The sequence below is a fragment of the Accipiter gentilis genome, chromosome 18, assembly GCF_929443795.1.
Source record: "Accipiter gentilis chromosome 18, bAccGen1.1, whole genome shotgun sequence".
Classification (NCBI taxonomy): domain Eukaryota; kingdom Metazoa; phylum Chordata; class Aves; order Accipitriformes; family Accipitridae; genus Astur; species Astur gentilis.
The window spans coordinates 17,780,522-17,804,734 of NC_064897.1; the positions used below are offsets into that span (position 1 = coordinate 17,780,522).

The following is a 24,213-nucleotide window of genomic DNA, read 5'->3' on the forward strand; positions in this document are numbered from 1 at the left end:
AGTATCAGGCACTGCCAAGAGATACCCACAGGAGCCACAAAACTTGTCTGTTTTTTGGCGAGTTTATCTTGAGATCTTTGTAGTTAGGGCTGATTAAAAGGTCTGCCTGAACTATCATCAGAACAGGACAAAACTGAGATCTGAAGCAACTGCCTTTTCTCTCCAGACTACATTCACTTGGGAGTCCAAGAAACCCCAGTGCTCAGACAAGAGCTTTGAAGCCTATTTATCACTGTTTTCTAGTAGTTGGGGGGGGACAACGGGGGCACGGGGGACGCTGCGTTTTGGGTTTGGTTTTTTTGTTGTGGGGTTGTTATTTTTTTTTCTTTTTTTTCAAAAACCCTGCCCTCAATCTCTTCTCTAACCTCCATGGGATTGCACCCCTTCATGAAAGTCTGACTGCTGTGAATTACCACCACACTATTTCACCCATGCAGCCTTTAGAGGTGCCAGGTCTGGGCAGCCCAGCTTGAGGGGGCTAGTAGACACACATTTTATTATTGCTGCCTGCCCTGAAGTGTGGCCCCAAGCATTTTGAATCAAGGTACGTGGGGTTCAACTTAAGCCTTTGCTTCAATGCTTCCTAGTAAATTAAGATTTATTCCCTCCCCCTCAGAGAAACCCTGCCTCTCATTTTCTAATCACTTCCAGCCATAACAGACCTGCTTTAATCCCAGGAGGGTGTTTACTAGAACTGGAAACTTCCCATACTTCCCAGCAATGTCCGACACCAGGATTGCCTGTCAATGTAAACGCTGCAGTAATGGGAACACAGGAACAGTACTGGCAGCATAACAGTGGAGACTAAAAGCCCTGGCTAGTTTTGCACAGAATAGAGAAACAAAGAGGTGCCTCATTATCAAGCTTAATCTTGCACATTGAAATTTTTTATACCATAGCAACTTTCTCATTATTCAACATTAGTCCTCAAAAATTATGCTTAAGTTGAGCAAGAAACAGATGGGAAGCTGACTGGTCTGCAATTACATTATAATGGATTATAAGAAGGCTGGCAAAAGGGCCACGTATATCATTGTCCCTGCCCATTAAGAGGTCTTTAGCATGGCCTGTGAAGCTGGTCTTGCATTAAAAGTACAGAAGCCAATGTGACTGCTAGGAGTAATGGGACAGTTGCCCGGGCTGCTTTTACGAGGAAGATGCAGTGCTGCTTCTGCCTCAGAAATGCTTCTCTTGGTGCTTGCTTAGGTAAGCAGGGACAAAGCCCTTTAAAAATTAGCGTTTAGACATTTAGAAGATCTGTGCTAGCGCAGAGATTTCCACACCCTGATCTCTGCCCCAGGGCTGCCCACACCTCAAAGCAAACAGGACATATGAATTTGATTTGCAAACTCCCTGAGCCGGGGAGGCCTCTCTCCAGGCTTTGGGAAGAAACATGCAGAGACCCAACAGGGTGCTGGGGGGTGCATGAGTTGCTCAAGGACCCATGGCTCTGGAGTGACACATCCCACAGATCTGGCTGTGGTAGAGCACTGGCTCCACTCAGCCCCCGTGGGGGGGAGAGGTGCATCTCCCGCCCTACCTGGGGACCACACATCTGGGCCCAGGACCTCCCCACGTCCTAAGGGGAACTTTTGCTGCAAGAGGTTCAAGAGCAAGTGAGGAGATGAGGCTGACTTACTGCTCCAGGTTCACCATGCAGTGACCACTGCTAGTAACCACGTCTTCTCGGACCAGGCTGCCACCACAGAAATGGAAATGGCCCAGTTCGAGGGACACCTCCAAAGAAAGGGTCAGGTATGGTTTGAGATGAGGTGACTCCTGTTTCCTCTGAAAACGTGAAATAACAAAGATCAGCCCAGCCCAGCAAACAACTTTTTCCTCCCAGTATTCGTGTGTGGGACACCCAGCTGCATCCCAGAACAGAGGGGACCAAACAGACATCTTGCTCCTCTTGCTGCTGCAAGAGCTTCCCCAGGGCTTAACACTAGCCAGGGCTCCAGAGGATCCATCCCCCTGACCCCAGCACCCTACCCTCTCCCTACACTACCCCTTCCTGCCCTTCGTACCTGCATACATTTTCAAGCTGTTGCATGTGCAGGGACTGGGTTTTGGGGGGAGGGAGGTAGCAAACGCTGTTTTGCCACAGGTGCACATTTGCTCTGGCAACACGCAAACAGGTCGTACTTTTCTAAATAGAGCCATGGCCTGCTCGGTTACTCATAAGGCATCATCCCACAATCATTGCTCAGTGCTTTTCCTTATGTGAATGCAAGCTGCTAGGCAAGGTAACTTTCCTCTGCAGCAGGAGAGCAGAGAGACATCCTCCCTTCCCACCTCTACAACCTCTTTCTCTACCATAAACCCAAGGAAATCCTCAGATGGTATATGCCACAAAAGCTCCGCTGCTGCCACCAGCCAGAGATCTCGTCTTAACCACTAGATCAGCTCATTCCCTCCTGCTTTGAGAGCAGGGTCAGCCTGGGAATCTGGGAAAGAAGGACTTCTGGTGCAGCTTCTGCTCCTGAATGAGCAGCATTCAATGACTTGAGGATGAAGGAGAGATGGCTCCTGCCTCTCCTCCCCCTTCCCCAAGAAGAAGGCAGCACACTGCAACACAGACCTGCCAGGGCTGCCCTCTGGGCACCAACTGTCTCCCTTCAGCAATTTGAGAGAAGAATCCCAGTGGCAGAGCATCCTTTGGGCTCTTCAGGTCAATGGGATGAAGTCCACACTTCAGGCCTACAGAGAAGACAGAAACGAGAGTGTTTTGCAGTGAGAAAACTCCCCACATGCTCAAATGCTCAAATCACCTCAGGCTCTTCTGGCAGGTAGGGAATTAGTGGGACAAATCCCAGGTGTCCCGGCTTTCCTGACTCCAGCCTGAGCTCCAAGCTGAAGGCAATTATACAGAGCAAAATGAAAACACAGGGAAATTGCTTTTCTTGATAAGACACTGATGTGTGCAAAGCTGAGGTCTCCTGTGAGGTACTTTCATGACGTGTGTGCCCAGTCATAAAAAAATACAAATTTAGATTTCATCCAGTAGGCTAATTATTCTTAATGAAATGCAACTGGGTCTTACAAAATTAAGTAACAAGTGCAACAGGTTATAACGATGCCACCTGACTTTATCTGAAGTTTATTATTTCAAAGCTTCCATATCTAAGTGCCCTGTGGCACTTAACCTGAGCAAGTTAAGTCATCATGAAAGATCCTGTCTCTGAACTGAGCTGGCCCAGCACGCAGTCTCGGCTTTGGTCTGAAACACATCACAAGGAGACAGAGCTTTCTCGCATCGCTTTTGGCACGGATTGTGCCTTAGAAATGTGGACAGTGAGCACAGGGAAGTTTGATTTAGGGATGGCTGGGTCTGATTAAATTTTAGATGCTTCACTGAACTGTGCAGTTTGAGATAAATTCATGGCAATCCCATTTATGTTTTCTAGGGAAAACCCCACCAGTCCTCGCACAGCAGGGAGGGACGCGCCCCCCGACAGGCCTGCCGGACCCCGTGCTGGGGGGAGGAAGGCATGTGCTGCTCCCCTGGGTCAGCTCCAGAACATGATCATCACAGCCAAGATCACACAGGAGGAGCGATCTCAAATACTCAGGACACAAAGAAAAGGAACTGACTGCAACTTCTCATACCGGAGGGCTGCTTCTCCAGGCCGGGTTGTGGGAGAAGGGCAGCATCAGGTTTCTGGCTCCTTTGCTGAGAAGAGGACAGCAGCTCTTTCTCCACTCCCTTCTGCTGGCCCTGTGTCTGCACCAGCTAAAAATCACTCTGTTATTCGCTCTTGACCAATGTGCCAATAGGAGGGGTCCTCTGCCTCTCCTAAGCCAAGGCTGGGATAAGAGTTCAGTTCCCAGCCAAACATAAGCAATATAGTGCTCATGATTTAGGAGGTACTCGCACTGTATTTGCTCTGGCAAGAGCCTAGAATAACTCACTAGAGTCACCAGGAGACTGAGTCTGGATCCAGAGTGTTACCAACTATCACAATGACACCCCTCCATCCCTCTCTTTAACTTTGGGTCCTACGTCCTCTGTGTAGGCTTGAAGGCAATGCTACTTGCTTAACCTTCCCATCAGGTTGACAGGCATTAGAAAGCCCACCAATCTCTCACAACACCTTACCTGAGTGCCAGTGAACTGAAGTCAGTGCCTGAATCTTTCTCCTCTACCCAGATGGCCAACCATCCCAAGACCTCAGCAGCAACAAGTGGGACTCACCCCACAAGGTTGTGAGTGAGGATCCTTGTGCAACTCCTGCAGCACTCCTGGCTGTAGAGGTGCTAACTGAACTCCTTGCTGCTCTGTTCAGCTAAGCCCAGCCTCTCTCTCTCTCTCTCTCCCTTTTAAAATAGCATTTTATCACATTCCCAGGGCACTCTCTGGCCTCAAAGCATTTGAATACTGCAGAAAAGCTCAGTCACAAAATCAGGCACAATTTTCTAAGCCATTGACCTGGACCAAGCTCTCCCTAGCCCTTGCTGCTGACTAGCTTTTCCAACGAGAGACTGTGGTGATTATTGCTATAGCAGCAAATCTACTAGCGAAGTATAAAATAAATAGACTTTATCAGAAGGGTAAATGATGAAGAAAACACCATTCCTTAGGTGGAGAGAGAAATAGCATTAGCAACAGCAGAAGGACCAGCATCCTATTGGAGAAGTGTGGGAGGGATGGTAGTTAGCTGGTTATCCCATCTCTTACCCCAGCTGGGCAGATCTTTTTTAGCACTAGTTTCATTACCAGGAGCAAGTAATTCTGAAGATCACTGTGCTCCTGCCCAACTTGACCCCTTTTGCAGCCTGCCCTCTGCTTATTTTCCTCTCTTGCCTACAAGCATCCCAAGGAAAGAAATTTTTACATGGATGTGGGAGCGGCCCAGACAGGGAGTTATAAATACATTAGCCGCTGCAGGAGGATGTGCAAGAAGGATTTGAGAATATGTTGCCATTCATTGCTCACCTAGACTCTTTTCCGACCCTAGTGCCCCAGGGCCACCAGTTAGCAAGCTCAGTGGGACCAAGCTATTTCTCTTTCTCGCACAGCCACGGGACCACACCACAGCTGAGCAGCCTGCATGGGGAACAGCTTACTTGCCACAGCAGCCAAGGAGATGGCTGTGGCAAGCAGCACCTAGATGGGGAGGGTAAGAAAGGCTTCCAGTCCCAGCAGAGCTACAGTAAGGGCAGCCCAAAATCACTCACCAGAGGCAAGCACATCAAGCCCTGGCATGATTTGTGAAAACCGACTGGTTACACTCACTGCTCTGATAGCTTAAAAGAGCAGATAACACCAGTGCTTGCTGCTGTAGCCCACACAGTGGGGCACATCTCCCTACAGCCCCCCCCCCCCCCCCCAGGACTCACCAGTGGAGTGAGAAGGGACACGAGCAGCAGGATGAGCCCCGCTCCCACCATGGCCCAGGAAAAGCACCCGGCGCTGGATCCCAGGCTATGCTCTGCCGCGCACAGGAGAAACAACCCTCCTCATGCCTAACAAGCCCCTTTCATAGATGAGAGGGCCAATCAGTTTTGGCAGGTGAGGCTGCAGGTGGGTTTGGAGGCTCTCCTGCCATGTCTCGCTGGGGGTCACCAGCTCCCTCGGCTCTCTTGTTTGTAGTTTGCTGCCCGCTTCCCACAGAGACAGCGGCAAGATCGAATATCCCCGCCTCACCGTTGCCACCGGCCCTGAGCCGCCTCAGCCCTTGCGGTTTGAAAGAAATTTCGTTGCTTTTGCAGAGGAGGATTAGCCCAGGCGAGCCCAGTCAAGTTCCTCGTCCCGCAGTCTCTCCTCACCCAAGCTGGCCGGGGGAGCCCCTCTGGAAGGCATGGCAGTGTGTTTCTTCTTCCTTCCCAGAGGACACCAAGAGAGCTGTCTGAAACCTCCAGCAGCTTCTCACCCGGGAAGCAACACATGGGGCTTATGGAGAGTCTTAAGTAGCTGCCGTAAGGATGAAAATGATTGACCTTTTTTACAGGGAGAGCTGTTATCCACATACTGCAAAATCAAGCTCCATTAAGAACCCCTGTGCTGTTGGGATCCAGGAGAACTTCAGGGTGTACGGGCTGACTTCAAAGTGAGCATGCAGTTCCCCTACATGCTACAGAGGGGTTTGCACACACCAGGATGGCAAAAAACCTCTATGGCTTGTGTTCAGGGCTTTCGATTCTCTTTCAGGCCTGTTCTCGATGGAGGATTTTATCACCATCATGATCCCCTGAATGAATCCAAGCCCTAGAAGCATGCAGGAGCATCTGGGAACATCTGCCAGGAAGAAGGGAATTAGAACAAAATAAGTTTCTTTTTAGTTTCGGTTCTGTTTTTCCCTTTGCACTCTGTAGGCTTAATGTTGCTTTGACACAGTTCTGATAGATGTATAAAGCCTGACATGAAGAGCTTATGTCAGTATAATGTGTCTGATCATCAAGACTGTGCAAGCACCAACCCTCATCCTTTCTCATGCTCAGGCTCCAAAAAATGCCTGCTCCAATATTTTTACATGGCCAGGCTCAAATACACGTGCTGCATAGTTGCTCCTACATGAGCAATCACTGGGACTCCTTGGACAGTAAAATGTAAGTCAAGTGGAGTAAGAAACTTTGGCCCTTCCACCTCCCCAAGAACTTGTTCACGGTTGGTCCTAACGAACAGACTGACTCCATAGCCAAGAGAACAAAACCAGACACTACACTTACTTTTCTTACTTTTTATATAAAATAGACATTTACATACATTTTCTTTTGCAAAGACTTCGAGCATAACTCCTTTATGTGAAATCTAGCCATAAATCCCACAGTGAAAAAAGCAAAGACTTTGCAAATTCCTGTACCACTGACATACATCCAGCTGCTGCTAAGTGTGAATTTATTTGTAAAAGATTTCTAATCCACAGGCTGTTTTCTTGTTTTTTTTTTTTTAAAAAAGATATGCACAACTGATTAAAAAAAAAAAGATACAGAAATAAGAACCATATGAACAACAGGCAATGCAAACAGCTCCCGCATGAGAGGAACACGCAGCGTGACATCCACTTCAGGCAGAGATTTCTACAGTAATACAGTTGTAGAAGCCATAACTTTTACAGAGGATACCACCGGGGGTATTTTCCAGAAGAAAAAGATTTTCAGCAAGTCAGTACAAACATGGCAATGAACTTTTGCACAAAGTTATCGAGATTACCTGAAGCAACTTTGCCACATTGAAACACTAGTGTATGCCAAGCGCTTTTTTTTCCTTTTTTTCTTTTTTTTTTTTTTTTTTTTTCTGCTGGGTTCAAATGTACATGAAAGCGAAACAGTGCATTTTGAAATTGCTGCAAGAGACTGAAGGCTGGGGGAAAAAAACCTCTAAGGGCTAATTTTTTTCCAAAGATTGTGCATAATTGCATATATGGAAGATAGAAATTGAGCACTTGGTCAACTTAATCACATACAGATTGAGGAGACTTAAGCATATACCAACTGTTTCACCAAGCTGGAGGACAAATGGGGCAAAAGATCATACAACTATACTTTAAATTGCCTAATTATCAAAATCAGAATGACAATTATCTTCTTTCACCAAGTATTGTACACCACATCTGGCCTGGTTTCTGTACCTGTTGAGAAGCTTTCATAGTTTTTAGATAATTTTAGGGGTGTCCAGCCTCCCCTGCAAGTTAGGGTCTTTACTCTGGATTTTTTTTTACTTAGATTTCTTCCACCCATGTGCATGCATGCACACACCCCGTCCTTGTCAAGATCTCTGGAATGAAGGCCATTTGCACTGCTGCATTCACTTACTGTTTGGCCAAAACAAGCTGCCTGCACATTTGTAGGAAAAGCTAGTCCAAGGAGTCTATGAGAGAGAGAAAATGCCCCCCACTGCATCATTTATCCCAGGGGATGGAAAAGGAAGGAAAGCAAAGAATGATGGACTTTAAATAAGCAATAAAATAAAACAAAATCCATCAGCTGAAAATATTATTCATGTGGAAAGGAAAAAGCAACACAATTATTATGCTTTTCATTTAGGATTAAAATGCACAGTGAGTACATGAGACTCCTGTCTAACCAGCGTTCTATTAATTCTCCACTTTAATATTGGTGAGCACTGAGGTTTAGCCAATGCAACTTGCAGAGAGAGTGAACCTTCCCCCACCAGGTAGAGCTTCGGCCATTTATTAATTTTTAATCTCTGCTAACCATGCTGAGCACTGGAGTTGGCAGAAAACAATGTATTTATAACTCATTATTTTAGAAGCTGCGCAATGCTAGAGGAAGAGGACATTTCCTATGATTAATTAAGATAATATCCAGTTTATCACAAGGTAAGTCGCTCAATTTATCTTCCACAGTAGCATTCCATTTGGGTGGAGGTAACCCATTTAGTATCATAATCCATTCTTCTTTGCCTGCAATAAACCTTTCACAAGATTAATGTCCTGGACAAACACAGCGTTTCAGCATGGATGCCAAAGAGACAGAGAGTCAGCCCAAAACTTCACAAAGGTTTAACTGCTTTGGTATCTCATGGTCTGAATCGTTCTCCAAATATGCTGCCAGTTTGCAGACCGTCATCTGCATAGATGGGGTATAAAGTGCTGGTTCAGAAAAGCAGGGCTCAATACCAAGCCCTCCTCTCTCCATAACTACCATAAACCCAGCTCCAAAATGTGGAGAGTTGGCCTTCTGGCATATAAATGTAATCCGGTTCAACTGGGATTAAACTCTGTGGATACATCACCTGCCTAATTCAGGCAAGCGGATGAACATACGCCATGCCTTCCAACCAAACCACCTCCCTCACGGGGAGGATGGTCTCATCGTTCTACATTATTCTGCAAGTAAGACAGTGTTGCAAAAATGGTAATCTTTCTCCAGGATCTGGGGGCGGGGGGGGGGGGGTACCCAAAGCTATGTTATACTTTTACACGTGCACCAGTTTTAGGAGGTCAAGATGGCTTTGATCAGGTTCTAGGACAAAAACAAGACAATAATTTCTACCAGGTCTCTCAGCCAAAGTTAAAAACACAAAACCAAGTCTTTCCCCTCACAAAGCATTGCTATAAAAAATACAACTTCTTCTATATTTGAAAAAATATGTTTCATTGGCCACAATTGCAAGCCACACTGCTGTGGGGCTTGTAGAATATATAGTATTTATTTAATATATCTTTATGAGGCAAAGTTTATAGCTGATACATGTTTTTAATGAGACGTATCTCCCCCCCACCCCTATCCCCCACGCTTCGGCTGTCAGAGCATCCAGCAGATGCCTCCTCCACGGGAGGCTTAGCATGGCACCGCTGTCAGGGGCTGCACCAAACCCAGCCCTGGCAGCCCCCAAACTCGCCGCCCCGCGGCAGTACCGCAGGCAGGCAGCCAGCTGGGGCACACGGGGCTTTGGTGAAGCTGCCCCAAAGGCAGGCTCACCCTGGGGAGAGGCAGCGAGCTTTATGGTCCAGATACCTCTGAATCCCCCAGTAACGAACCATCTAGAACTGTGCAATGCACGGTGGGGAACCGACTGCTCTCAGAGGCCATTTAAGCTTTGGTTTCCCCATCCCACAGGACTCTGCTGGTGCAACCCCATCTCCTCCCGGCCATCCTGGCAGTGCCAGGGCTGTGCAAAGCTACTCCGTGCATGGCATCCAGCAGAGCACCTGCACTGGGGACCTGCAGAAACGTCAGGTCAGCAAGTCTACAACCACAAGAGTCATGTGAGAAGACAAGGGTTGCTGATCCAGCCCTAGGACCTCAAACCTGCCCTCGGCGCCGCAAAGCAAAGTAGGCTGCTTGGGCTGGGGCAGAAGGGAAAATTCACCAGCAAAAGACTTACTTACTTTGGTCCCAGCTGCTCCCTTGGGAAGCTGGTTCTAAGGGAGAGACCCTAGAAACGTGTGTCACCACCTTCTCCCCCTGATGCTCTCTTCCTCTTTGCCCAGCTGTGCGCACTGGCTGGTCTTCTTGGCCAGTGGGGACCAGTACCTCCCATGTCCAGCCCCATCGCGGTGGGTGCTCATTCATGGCTCTAGCAGGTCCACAAGCCCTGGCAGGGCAGACATCTACACCAGTCTGGACTCCCTCTGAGCTCCAAATGCAGTTGGAGTCATGTTAATCATTTGTCTGTAATCTGAACATCAGTAGCAGCTAGACACCGAGCTTTTAAAATGAAGCCAGCAGAGCCACCAGTGCACAGCTGTCCCGTCACGCTGAGCGAATTTGGAGCTTGCTGAGGTGCCATGGCCAGCACCAGCTAAACCTGGGCGCCACGTGGTTCGCTGCCACACAGGCTTTTCCTGACAGATATGTACCAAGGCATCGCATACCTAATCTGAACTGTCCTTTACTAATAATGCCAAACCCTTCCTTGGCTGCTCTTCTGCAGGGACTGGCCACAATCAAGCTCATATATAACAACTTTTACGGCAGTTTCCTGCTGCAAGAGGAACAAACTAATGAGCTACCCCGATGTCCAAGCCCAACAGCGGTGTCACCAAGCACAATCCCACTAACGCTCTCTATGAACTGGTACAAACCCTGGTGGAAGCAGCAGAAGTGCTGTTATTGCAGTGACAGTATGGTCCAATGTGCTCTGCAGCCATATGCTTTAGAAAAATCATTAGGGAGAGTTATTCAAGCACGCCTCGGTGGTACTGCATTTTTCTAACTTCAGAAAATACAAGTCACAACGCCCAGCCATGTGGCCAGCTGTGAAGGATACTGCCCAATTCATATAAAACAGAGAAAATATATTAATTATTTGATTATTATAAGTTAAATAAATAAAGCTCAAAAATAAAAGCCCCAATTCTGAAAAGAATTTGTTTTCCCACTTCAGTATTTAAAAATATAGATTTATGACTGATCAGCTATAAGTCATTTTCTGTATCTTTTGGGGGAGGGGGTGAGAACACTTTGACAAAGTGTTTTATCAGTGTTATCACCTTGATAAACGGGCTTTGTCCCTGCACACCCATAAAAAAGCCTCCTTAGTACCTTTCCAGGCTAGGAAATCTTCCCTAATTTCTCTGTGGCTTTACTTTACCTCCTATATTGATCAGATCGGTTGTTTGGGTTTTTTTACTGGGGACTGGACAGGAGGACAAGTAATCCTAGAGTTTCCCATTGCCTTTGGATGCTTCCATTGTTTTCAGAGTAATAATTATTTGGCCTGGAGGGAGAGGGCAAAGGGTAAAGCCATATGATATTTGACAATACTGACATCATGAATCTGAATTACTATAAAATTACTATCTTATGAGTAAAACATTCAGGTGAGGATCATTTGTCCTACTTGTAGAATCATCCTTCTAGGGTGATATTCAGATATCATTTTCCCTTTCTTTAGAATAATTTTCAAGTCACATTTAGAGCTGTAGAAGTGGCCACCACTTCCTCAGCATTAACCCCTTGAAACCCTTCTATGTGACCATTATGACGATCTTTCCTGGCTCAGAAGGACCTGGCAGCACTTGCAATGAAGCCCATCAGTGGTACTTCACGTGGACAAGGTGAGCCTGTGTTGAGTAACATGAGGTTCTACTTCACCCCTGCTGCATTGGATGCGTGCTTTGTCTCCATGGCTTCCCCAGTGATAACCAAGATATTGAAGGTACATGTCCCACCCACACTCCCGGTGTGATTAAAATGGGTTCAGCCTAAACATAAATCTTGATTAAAGGAAGGTTTTCATTCATTCTCCAGCATGTCCCACAGAAGCCAAGTGTCTCCTGTAACTTTGGTCAAACATAAGCATGCATTCAAAATTTGCCTTCCGTAATTCTGAGTGAGTCCTATCAAAGTTCCTTCAGCATCACTTTGAGCAATAGGCTTCCACTCTTCTCCAAGGGGCATGAGTTTCTTTCCACTGGTGACTCAATGCTATGTTTGGTCTTTCTCCTGGACTTCCTGAAACCGTTTCTCCAAGCGATCCAGCTTGGCCAGATTCTCCTTCAGCAACTTGCTGTTCGGAACCAGCTGTAAGGCTTTCTCATAGTAGCCACGGGCAGTGATGTAGCTCCCCTACAAAGAAAATGAGTGAAAGGATCTCATTCGCATTCCCTGGCATAGAAAGTTCATTCCTTGGGAACAGGGAAGACCGTAATACAAAGGAAGGAGTTTATAAAACTTAATATTGTTAGGTAACAGGAATACTTCCTCATTATGAAATGGATCACTGAGTGCCGTTAGCCTAAATTTGATCAAACACACGTGGCAAGAAGTAGATTTACATTTTTCCATTACGTTGTACCAGAAGAGTTAATTTTACTCAGCGATGGGATAGCTTAAGGATATCAGACAATGTGACTTCTTAAGACCCAAATCATAATGATATGCTAAAGTATTCAAAAAGATAAGCAACCACAGGGCAGGCTGTCTATTTCCATAATTTCATGCCAGTATTCTGCATTAGACATCTTTATTAATTTAATTAGGTAGAGAGGAATCTTAAAAGTCGACTCACGGTGACATTTTTCTAGGGTAGGTCAACAATTGAAGCAGGAAAACTCTAGAGATGGGCAGGTTGTTCTTTGCAGCCTGCCCTCTTAAAATAGGAGTTTTACATTACAGGATAAATATTCCCAAGCAAACTGGTTGGGAAATTCTAGTTGGGGTGGACAGACTTTCCTTCTTCTTGGATAAAATATCCTGGGGACGCTCACTGTTCACAAACATGCAGCTCTTGGCAATCTGAAACAAATTTAGCTTTCTGTCCTGCACTTGACAGCTTAAGGAAAAGCAAAATTGTCATACCTTGATGTGCTCAATGCCTCCCATATTCATCCAGGCCTGTGCTTGGTCTGGGTTGAGCTCCACAGCCCGTTTATAGCTCTATATAAACATGAAACATTTTTAGGTTAAGAGTCTGACTCTTCAAACAAAACCAGTGCTGGAGGAGAAAGAGAAACGAAGTTTTCTCTCCTTCTGAATCCATTTAAAATACGATTTCAAATTCTCATGTACAATGCACAAGCTGAATTTCAGTTTCTTTGCGGAAGAGGCAACATAATGTACCACTGAGCTCATCTTGCAGCTTTTCCCTGCCCACAGCACCATATGAGGAGCCACACCAAACCCTGCGACCCTCTCCCAGCCACCCTGCACCGCTGGGGTCTCCTGCATGTCAGGGTCGTCTCCTTGGGCAGGTGCCTGCCAACCACAAGCCATGTGTGGGCTGTGATGCTCCTTATCTGCAAGGCTTTAATTTGGAGCTGGCAGCAGATGATGGTACAGCCACTTGCCTGGCGGTTTCACAAGGACAGCGCTATCCTGCCCCACTGCTTCTGCCACTGTGCATGGGAGAAGTAGCAACAGGGACCTTCTGGAGTCTGTCAAACAGCACCGTTTTTATGGTGTCACAACAGGAGAGGATTCAAATCAGGATTAGACATCTCTAAGGATACTGAGAGTATTCAGAACCATCCCAATAATATTCTGTGCTATTATTTAATGCTAACATAATTTCTGAGCTATCAAACCTCTGGTCTGCAGAAGAAGCCAGTCTCTCAGCTGTTAGGTAATGAGGTGAGATATAACAACATGGTGGGCTCTCACAAGTCCCCAAGCTTCCAGCTGAGCCAGCTGCAGTTGGCCATTGCCAGCAAGAGGGGCTGGGGCTGGACGGACCACAGGTCTGGTCAATGAGAAAAGGCTTAGGCTCCTCCATAATCCCACCATGACTCTGTACTTAACCTCTCAGAGCAGGGAGCTGTATTTCCCCACAGGAATGAGAAAAAAGTTGCAACTAAGTCTGGCAAAGTTAGCTGCCCTGTAGCTTTAGCTGTACCACTGGTGAACTGCTGAGTTCCCAAGGCCAACAGCCCGGGTGAATGCACCAGGGAGTATGAGATGCAATGACCTAACTCTTAGCTTTTAACCGAGAAAACTATCCATAGGGCTTAGAGCAGTCATACCTCAAAAGCTTTGTCAAGGAGATTCTGTTCTCTTAGCTGGTTTCCTTTAGTGAAAAAGAGCTCTGATATGACTTTTGGATCCTTTGGTTTTAGCTGAAGAGCTTTCTCTATAGCTTCAAGTGCCTGTGAAAAAGCAAGAGGACATTGTGTTACTGTATTCTGTGCCTTTCCACTTCTCACACTCTCCTCACCACTAGGCCCTCCCAGCATAAGAGTCATCTTCCTCCCTCCCTTTGCCCCACACTGTTAACACATGTGGAAATGAGTGGTTTTTTTAGGTGCCTGTGGCTGATGGGCAATGGGGCTGACAGCAACAGGAGCAGTGAATGGTAAGAAAACCACACTGCTTATCTTCAGTTCCAGTACCTAGATAAACAGAAGGCTTTAGTGAAAAAATAAATCTATTGGATGTGTGCTAAGGCATGTGACATGTCTCTGGAGAGACAGAGTGTAAAATTCAACCTGAACTCTGTGTGTAAGCTCTCGAGACACGGGTACCCTGCAGCCACGCTACCTTGGCATAGTGCTCCTGCTTGCTGTAGATGGCTGACAGAAGGCGATAGCACTCCAGACACTCCACATCCTCGCTGAGTATATGGTTTGTCATCTTTTCAGCTTCCTTCGTCCTCCCCATCATTGCTAAAACCTGAGCCTACGGAGCCACATGATAAAGAGTTATGATCTTAAAAAGCTCAGCCCTTCTTAATACACGATGCTGCATGCAGCGGCTGGTGCTGGGCTCCTGCTTCTCCTGCTGGTGGTGTTAAGAGGCACCTCAAGGAAAGGTGGAAGGACTGACCCTTCCTAGCAAGCAGGTCAGATTTCCTCTATGCCAAGTTGTCATGGTTTAACCCCAGCCAGCAAACTAAGCACTAGCTGCTCACTCACTTCGCTCCCTCCTCAGTGGGGTGGGGGAAAGAATTGGAAAAAGAAGGTAAAAGTTGTGGGTTAAGAACAGTTTAATAGAACAGAAAGGAAGAAACTAATAACGATAATAATAACAATAATAAAATGACAATAATAATAAAAGGATTGGAATATACAAGTGATGTACAATGCAATTGCTCACCACTCACTGACCGATGCCCAGTTAGTTCCTGAGCAGCGATCCCTGCCCCAGCCAACTCCCCCCCCAGTTTGTATACTGGGCATGACGTCACATGGTACGGAATACCCCTTTGGCCAGTTTGGGTCAGGCGCCCTGGCTGTGTCCCCTCCCAACTTCTTCTGCCCCTCCAGCCTTCTCGCTGGCTGGGCATGAGAAGCTGAAAAATTCTTGACTTAGTCTAAACACTGCTTAGCAACAACTGAAAACACCAGTGTGTTATCAACATTCTTCTACTAAATAAACACAGCACTCTACCAGCTACTAGAAAGAACATTAACTCTATCCCAGCTAAAAGCAGGACACAAGTCTGCTCAACTGGAAAGGCAGTGGCTGAGACATTGGTCTGAGGTTGGGATGGGTGACCAGGAAACAAAAAAGACAGGAGAGGTGGTCGCTGGATGGCCGGCATGGAGGTGGAACCAAGCTCTGAGCCTTGGGCAACATTCACACTAACACAGCCATGCTGCTCCACTTTTGTGGCCCTGCCCTGGCCAAGCTCGCCCCACACTCACCAGCGCCAGTCGGATCTCTTTGTTTGAAGGCTGCAGTGATGCCGCTTCCCTGTAAATCTGCAACGCTTCTTCATACCGCCCCGTGTTGTAATACAGAGCCCCCAGCGGGGACAGGATTTCAGCCTTCCGGGATACCTTCAGTGCCCTGGAATTCAGGAAAAAGAGATGCTTTCAGGTGGTGGGGGGATCAAAGCAGAAAAGCAAAGCGTGGCTTGTGCTGGGATGGAGCAGCGAAGCTCTGCGCCCTGCATGGCATGTTCATCCCACCCTGGGGAGCACAGATTTGAAGTCCCAGGGAGGGACGAGCATGCCCACAGCAGCAATCCCTCTGGCTACCTGTGAAGGGGAGAGGGCCACCTTCAAAGTACATCCGAGCATGCAGCAGGGGTGGGAATGGCTGAGGGTGGCAGAGCCCAGGGAGCATAAACACAAATCAGGATGCCGAAAAGGAGGCAAAAATCTCCCACACCAGTCCACCCTGCTGCATACTGGGAGTCAGAGCCTGCCTGCTGGCACATGGCTGGGAAGGGTCGGGGTTCCTCATGGTGCCGAGGTTTTGGTGCTGGGCTGCGCAGCAGTTATGGCTGTTACTGGTGCAGCACCCACAGACCGGCTTTGAGCAGGGTGGGAGTCGTGCCAACAACCTGCTTACACCACCAAGAAACCTCTGACTTTTTGTTGTTAAGAGCATCCCCCAGCCAAAAGCGTCCATCCTGGGGGCTTCGGAACAGTCCAGGGAAGTCAACGCTGCCTGAGCCTGTGCTGCCTGTCCAAGCACTCCTGAAAAATAGCCAAATAAGCAAAGGTAAACCCAATTTCAAAAAGATGGAGAAGGAAGGGGAGGAAACCCAAACATGTGCTGACAGATTCACATATCAGAGACAGGCCATACACGGGGAGGAGGGAAACCTCTGTCTCCCATCTCAAATTCTTACCGCTTGTACCACACTTCGGCCTCTTTGTTCTGTCCCAGGGAGCGGTGAAGCCTGCCCAGGTTCACCATGGCCACGTGGTGAGCGGGGCTCAGGTGGATGGCCTGCCTGTAGTGGGACACGGCTCGCTCGGGAGCCCCTGGAGAGGAGAACAACTGTTAAACCGGTGCCTCAGAAAAATCCTGTTGTAAACTCAGCACGCAGTAATGCTCTGGGTTTTCTTTCAGCTATTGCTCTGTGCGTGGGAGCCATTTTGAGAAAGAAATTCTGCCTCAGCCTTTCGAGGGATTAAGTGTAAGGAAAAGTGCTGTCCCAATTAAGGCTTAGGCTCCCATATTCAGAGATGATCCTGAGAAATAGATTTTCTAGGGGTGGGTTTTTGCAAGTCGAGGGTACAGTCACCAGAAGAAGACTCCTGACTGAAAGCACCCTCCCCTCATGCTGTGGGAGGATGCACCCCCCATGCTAAGGCCAGAGCCCACCCCAGAGAGGGGGCTGGGGCACGTGTCCCACCTCCTGGGAGAGCATCCTTCCACCCTGGCCCACCGGAGAGATGGGCAACGGAGACACAAGCCACCCAGTATTCCCCATAACCCCACCAGAGCCGCAAATAGTTTCCGGCTCTTTCCAAAACAGAGACTATTCCCTCTGTCTGGTGCGCTGGCCCTGCTCAGCCTCTGCATTGCTCAACAGCACTGGGAGTAGCTGCCAGTGACCAGCTGATTCCCACCTCGGGGCAAGAAATCCCAGAAGACCAGGTGTCCAGGTGCCTATTTTGGAGCACGCAGGCACCATCTCTGCGTTGCAGAGGAGCCATTGGGTGGCACTGCTTCGCTGTGCGAAAACGTCTACCGGTGCAAGGTCCCGCAGTCCATGACATCACCGAGCACCACAACAAAATACAACACCTTGCAAAAAAAAGAAAGGTGCCAGACCGATAGCCTAAATCGTGTATTTTTCTTTATCTAAATAATGGCTTTCCTCCAGAAGGATCGTGCAGTGCTCTCCTCAGGCAGGGCCTGCTGACTACCCGTTCCAGCATTTCAGCAATGCGAATATCGTATTTTTAACCTCAGTGCTCGTTTAACTGGTTTGCACACTCTAGACCAGGTAATCTTCTGATGAAAACCGATATCACAGGGCTTTGTCCACCAACAAAGCTTTTGAGTATTGGCATTTTTTAAGCCAAATCACTTCACAATGTATTTAATTCCATTTCTAGCTGGAAAGCAGAACTTGAAAACAGCCTGCGTATGTTGGGGCACTGAACATATGCTGCCGTGGGAATTTTATTTTCATAGCTTTTCAGATCTAGTTTGGCTTTCCTGAGACTAGCTATGCAACATAAAAGTAACACTGACGTTTCCTGCCGTCTCCCTTACAGGAGAGAGGAAGGACATCTGTAGGGAGATTTAGAAGCACTTAAGATTCATCCAAGGCCAACGACATATAGTTCAGGGTAGGACTTTTCCAAAACATCCAGCAGCAGCCTCGACCTTCTCCCACCACTGAGCAGGCAGATGTTTTTGAAAATCCTATCTACAAAACATCCCGGGAAGCAGCTGGCCATGCACCTCTGTCCGTAAGTCAGCCAGTGCCTCCCCTGCTCAACACACAGGGGTAATGTGCGTTGTTAAGGGAGACACATGGAGTGTCTGTGACCACTGCAGAGCTGCCTGGAGTTACGGCTCCCCAGAGCCGACACTTGCCGGAGGCTTGTTGCACAAATCCCTGCAAGTTAATCGGCGTGGTGCTTCACAGCATCTCCCTGTGCCCGCCAGGGAAGAGCGCAGACTGTGACGGACTCGCTGCCAGCCACTTGCTTCACGCCTTGTCGTGTCTCCAGGAGGGTTATTTACACATCATGCCCAAAGTATCAAAAGTCAGTGGGGGTTTTTTCCTGTTGTTTGTGTGTAGGGAAGTGTAGGAGTAAACCCAGAAAAGTTAGTTTTGACTTTGGCAGAACACGTAAGTGCAAAAAAATAGAAAGTGCACTGCACTGCGTTTGAACCACAATTTTTGGCAGGAATAGGGCAGTTTATCTGGGTTGGGAAGCAAAGATGAGTACAGCATCAGAGTGAAATTACCGAAGAATTTTTATTATTTGCAAGGGTGAATTTTGCCAGGGCACAAATTCAGAACCTCAACCTCTGCCGCTAATGCCACGACGCCTTTATTTGATCACGAATACTCATTTTGGTTTCGTATTTATTTCACACTGGTACTACAGAAGAGCAATGGCTGAGCATCTGCTCAGGGGCAGGACAGCCAGCTGCAGCCTGACGGACACCATCACCCTTTCTTCCCAAGCACACTGGAGCCAGGGACATTGTGGAAGGGGCAGATGGGTAGCAACCACACACTTTAAGCCTACAATATTTCATCACTGAGTGTCAGCTCTGTTCTGGAGGGACCAGGGTGAGACAGTAGTTTGGTTTCCACTAGTCATCTGTCAAATTTGGCCTTGCTTATAAAGCTGTCAATAAAAGGCAGCAATTACAGCGGCTTTTTTGTTGTTGTTGTTATGTGGATGCCAGGAAGTACCAGAGTCCAGGGAAGTTGGATGGGAGCTAGGAGCCCAGAAAAGAAAGGCTTTGGATGTCATTATGGAGCTCCTGAGAAATCAATTCACCCCACAGAATCTTACGTTTTGTTTTCACAGATGATTGTGGTTTAAAAGCCACGTTTGTTTTTATAGCGGTGGCACTCAACCTTTACAAAGAGCTGCTTTGTCACCGAGTAGAGCTGCAAGTGCTCCAAAGACCCTAACGATCCACTTATGTGCCTGGGATTTGGTCTGATGTAGCCATGCTTTCCTAGAGAAACTGCAGTATTGTCAGGGTGCTGCCCAGCTCGAACTGAATAGGACAACTGCCTGTCCGAAGATGGTGAGAAACACTGAAGGAAATAGCCGGGCTGAATGCCATTGCTGCACAGTGCCTGCATTGATTACAAATTTCAGTACGCTGTGCCATCTCAGCAGCACAGGGATGTTTATTTCCAAGCTACAGTGGAGGCACATCTCTTGCCTTGGAAGCTTTTGACACCCTTTTAAATGTGTATTGCTGAATAAAAATCAAAGCAAGTAAGGCAGAGGGGGAAAATCCCTTGCTCCTTCTCACTTACCGGTATCAACCAAGAAAACACCGTAGTTGTTATGCAGATCGGAGCTCTCTGGACAATTCTCTATGCCAGCCTTATAGACTTCCTCTGCTTCTTTAAGCCGTTCCTTAAAAGAGGAGATTTCTCAGCTGTGGCAGAAAGGGTGTCAGCACCATTTGCCGCATACCTGCATTTTGTGACAACTCCCTCGCTGCATGGTGAGCTCAGCCCACCCCGCCTTCTAGGAGGCCAAAATTTTACCCCATGGCATGGATGCGATATAGCTGCTGTCTGGTACGCCAGAGCAATTCAGACAGCTTTCCCCCATACATGTGCAATTGGAGCTACCTGTGAAACAAAAATAACAGCTGGAAAAGGTGGCTCCTGTGCAACGTCAGCAAGCACCCAGCCGGGAAACACAGCAGCAGGGGTCATGTTGGTTCTGTTGAGAAATATCTGTCATCTGGGAGCTGATATGTTTTAATTTCTTTAATGAGCATCTTGATGGCTAACTTTTCCCCTCTGGAGCTCTGCTGCTTGTTCCCTAAGCAGCAGGGAAAACACAAGGAATGAAAGCTTGGCATGTGACAGCTGGGGGACGGGGAGCTCGTGCAGGGGGATGACGAAAGCTGGAGGAGGATGGGGGGCAATGAAAGAGTGGGGAAAATCTGACAGATTCAGATTAAAACCAGGCATTGTCAACGCATGAGATGGAGCTCACTGGGATTGACAGGACGTGCCACCGTGCTAATTCCCAGATAGAGTGAGCCCTTACATTTTGCACAGATTTCAAGGAGGTTTGTTGGTGCTGAGCATTTCTGGAAAATACAGATCTTTTCTTTGGGAACACCCTGCCTAAAGAAAGTATCCCACTGGCTAGGCTCCATCTGGCCTGAGCTACAGGCAGCCCGGTCCTGAAATGAAAATAAGGTGTCTTGTTTGGATCAAATAGCAACTTAATAAGGTTTCCATTTCCTTCCAGCCAGCCAGTGCGTGCCCACTGCCTGCATGCTTGCTAGCATGGGTTATCATGGTCTTCCTCTCTCCCCTAACCTCACAACTTTGCTGCGAGGTGTATTTATGGAAGGAGGCCATGAACAGCAGAGACGAGCACGGTGCAGAAGAGTGTCAGGCAAGCCTACAGCACCAAAGACTCTTTTTTCAATTCTTCCCTTTCCGTGGAGTGGCACAGCCCTACAGCAACAAACTCCACAGCCTCCTGACCATGCTCCCAAGCGAAATCAGCCACCCGGGTCTCCACCAAGGAGCCACCAAGGCAGACCTCCTGCTTGGGAGCTGAATCCACGTTGAAATAAGAGGTTGGTCCATTCCCAGTTATGGACTCTCCTCTCCTCAAGTCCTGCAAACCCCGGAGCCTCTGGGGCTTTCTCTGGATTTAAAGGGTGTACCTGACAGCAGCTTTTGCTCTGTAGCTGCTTAAATGTGTGGACTCCTTTCTCACCTCCTATTTCAGAACTGGAGAGCTGGAATTAATCGCATTGGAAGAGTATGACTTGATGAAAGCACACAGTTTGCCATGGTTAAGTGCTTTCACATTTACATGATAAAGGTCAGCCAGCAGAAAAGATAGTGTGTGATAAAACACAGAAACACATTTTTAAGAAGTGCTTAAGTTTGGACATTTTGGATATATTTATGTGAATTTGACATCATTATCCTGCGGGGTCAGGAAAAGTGTAGCAATCGTCAGAATTGACTAAAATGAAGAGCAATTTTTTGAGAAAGCATCTGTGTCACTGAGACACTGACAACCATATTTCAAAGCTTTCTGTATTAGTTTATTTTCCTCTGACTTTAATTTTCAGCCAAGGAATGTGGCTTTGTGTGCATGTATGTCAGTTTTCTTCATTTTATTTACTGATCATAAACCCAGTCTTTAAAGCATGGAAGGGCAGTGTTAAACTGGATTAGCAGTGTCCCACATCAAAACATTCACACTCACCAATATTGAGCACTTAGCATTTTTATCATGGTTGCATTGCTTTTTTGGCACCTAACATCCTGACCCTGCATGCCTCAGGCTCAGCGCAGAGCCTGGGATGATTTTGCTAACAAAGTGTTTGCATTAAGCCCAGTCAGAAACTGGGAAGGGTGGGACCAGCTTTTTGTGCCAGAGCTTTCTCCCTCACAGCCTCTCCTCTTCTTGGGAGAAATGCTCTAAGTTCATCAAGGCTTGATTCTCATTAACACTTAATAATGCCACTCCCAGACCTTCATGAAACATTAATCAACCTCACAAAATTCAGAAGATTGGCTTAAAAAATGTATGAGATTTTTATGATATTAAAAAAATTATGCATGAGAGGATCTCTCAGCTGAACTCCAGGGTTTTTCAGTCTGGCTATGCCTGTGTAGGCTCTTCTCTGCAGCTAAGTGGGTTAAAAAGTTTCTTCTTCTTAGTGTAGGCTGATATTATTACACACACACACACACACACACACACAGAGAAATCACTTGAATCCAGAAACTAGGGCCTGAAAAGAGCCATTAAGTAGCTAGCACGAGATGGCTGATGAAACTGCAAGAGCTGGGAAGAAGATGCTGCTCAAGTGCATCAGAATAAATCCTGGGGAAGCTGTGTCACAGGAGTGTTGTGAAAACAGTGAACAAAATGTTTGATTTCTGATATCAGCACCGCTGCAGTGATCATGGAAAACAAGGAAAACAACAATACATTGTGACCGAGTTACGATACCAAACAGAAAGAGCAGTAAGAAGGGCAAGCATTTATAAAAGGCACAAATAAGCCAAACTGTTTTATACAATGCGGCAGTGGTTTTTTCCATGTCGGCTCTGGCTTCAGAATCAACTATCAAGGAGAGAAAAGGGCAATTACATCGAGTTACAGGCTAATTCCTTGGCACATGAGACACTCCTCTTAGGAGCATTTTTTACGGCTGTAGAAAGGACAAACCCATAAGCCCTATTTCAGATTCATTGCCTTTAAGATAGGGGGGAACACGTTGTGTGGGACCAACCAAGGCAATCCCGGCACCATTTCACTGAGCCACGTCCACCCATTTCCCCCTTCTTAGCCTTAGTGCAAAGCTGGAGGAGTGGCAGGTTGTCACGGGCATGGTCACCTCATACGAGTTATTTTAATGTGCCACTTATAGCACTTCAGCCCCTTTCTATCACATCCCATCGAGAGGGAATCAGTTTGTGCTCCCTTCCCCAAAGTTCCATAGCGATGCTGTCCATGTAGCCTACCGCATACTGCCTGGCATCAGATACCCCTATAGCTGTGAGACAGACTCCGGGCCACAAGTAGACAGAAAAACAGGTTTGTAACATTTAGCCATTTTGGACACTATTGCTTGGACAAAGAGGAAAACCCAAAACCGAAAAATGGGGTCCTGTCATCATCTCCACCATTTTCATGGTGTGAAAATGCCAAAACTTCTGCCTGTAGCCCTCCAGGAAGCACACAGCACTAGGGTGTGATTCTGCAGCCCACAGCCACGGGCAGCAGCACCTATTCGTAGGACAGCCCCTACTGCAGTCACTAGGATGGGTGTGCAAGGCAGGAGCTGCACGATCAGGTAGTCATCTGCTGTGGCTGAACATGAGAAGGTGTTAAAAGCCTGCAGGAAATCGCTCTTTTTCTGAGGAAATTGTACTATCTTTTTTCCCCTAGCACTTACTCAATTCACAAGATGAACAATCTATACGTAAGAGTAGATGAATTATTGCTGGACTTACTAATGGCATTTGCTTTGGGCAGAAGGCCTCGGGACTCTATAATGGTTTTATTGCTCTGTTGACCTTACAATTGATTGTTCTAATTAATAATCTCAATTAATATTAAAACCAGGTATTACTGTAGAGGACTCATTTCCTACACTTACAGGAGACCCTTCATTGACAGGCTTATTCAAAACACAGTTCCCATTCAACGAGGCTCTTCCTTCAATTTATACACTATATTTCTAGGTCCCTGCAGCTGATATTGATAATATTCAAATATTTGAAAGTCACTTAAAAGGCAGAATAAAATAGCACATCTTTCAGTAATCCACATATATCATACATGAGTTTTGCAGAGTGCCTACATCATTAAAGAAGCCTAAACCAGAACAAGACCTCTGCTTGTAGTTTTGCTGACATTTACCCACTTCCCTTACAAAGAGATTTCACTAACCAGCTTAACGGAAAACAGTGAAAGATGACACCCTTTTCCTTTGTCTGTATTTGCATTTGGCCACGTTTTAAGAAAGCTTTAGCACCCCATGCTATGGAACAGTTAGATTTGAACCTTGGGGGAGAAAAAACCCATCAGTTTTCTAAAGGTTTGCAGAGGTGTGCTGGAGCTGTAGAGTTACAAGGACCTCTTCACCCACCCCCATAGCCCCAGACTGGGGCCACTGGTTGTGGCCGCAGCCCGTGGGAGCAATGCCCAAAGCACAGCATCCCTCATCTGCTGCTACAGGCGCGGAGAAAAGCAGGGCTTGGTGGTCTCGACGTGGGCACCCACGCTTCGTGGCTTCTTCTGAACTCAAGCTTTTTGTGCCTCAATTTCCCTTTCTCTCCGTGGGGACAATATTTCACCTCACAGGGACCTTGTAGAAATAAACTACCTAACTACAGAGAGTAGGGAGAGCCCTGAGTAATGAGCATGGGGAACAAGCCTGAGAGGAAATGAGTAATCCTGCCTCCAGAGTGCAGCC

At 47.1% G+C, this 24,213-nt stretch overlaps 2 protein-coding genes across 2 annotated transcripts in view; both read right to left on the minus strand.

Moving 5' to 3' along the window:
• The window catches only part of OVCH1 (ovochymase 1), a 30,532-nt gene extending 25,141 nt beyond the window's left edge, over positions 1–5,391 (minus strand). The window contains 4 exon segments of the mRNA XM_049822302.1: positions 1,640–1,788; positions 2,582–2,700; positions 5,068–5,107; positions 5,341–5,391. Coding sequence (XP_049678259.1) covers positions 1,640–1,788; positions 2,582–2,700; positions 5,068–5,107; positions 5,341–5,391 — 359 coding nt within the window.
• Positions 5,392–7,673: 2,282 nt separating this feature from the next.
• Positions 7,674–24,213, minus strand: part of TMTC1 (transmembrane O-mannosyltransferase targeting cadherins 1) — a 146,399-nt gene continuing 129,859 nt past the window's right edge. The window contains exons 14-20 of the mRNA XM_049822158.1: positions 19,550–19,652; positions 16,427–16,562; positions 15,492–15,636; positions 14,386–14,523; positions 13,872–13,994; positions 12,712–12,789; positions 7,674–11,979 (exon numbers count right to left, since the gene is read on the minus strand). Of these exons, the coding sequence (XP_049678115.1) occupies positions 11,839–11,979; positions 12,712–12,789; positions 13,872–13,994; positions 14,386–14,523; positions 15,492–15,636; positions 16,427–16,562; positions 19,550–19,652 (864 nt within the window). The 3' untranslated portion in view covers positions 7,674–11,838. The remainder of the gene's footprint in view (positions 11,980–12,711; positions 12,790–13,871; positions 13,995–14,385; positions 14,524–15,491; positions 15,637–16,426; positions 16,563–19,549; positions 19,653–24,213) is intronic.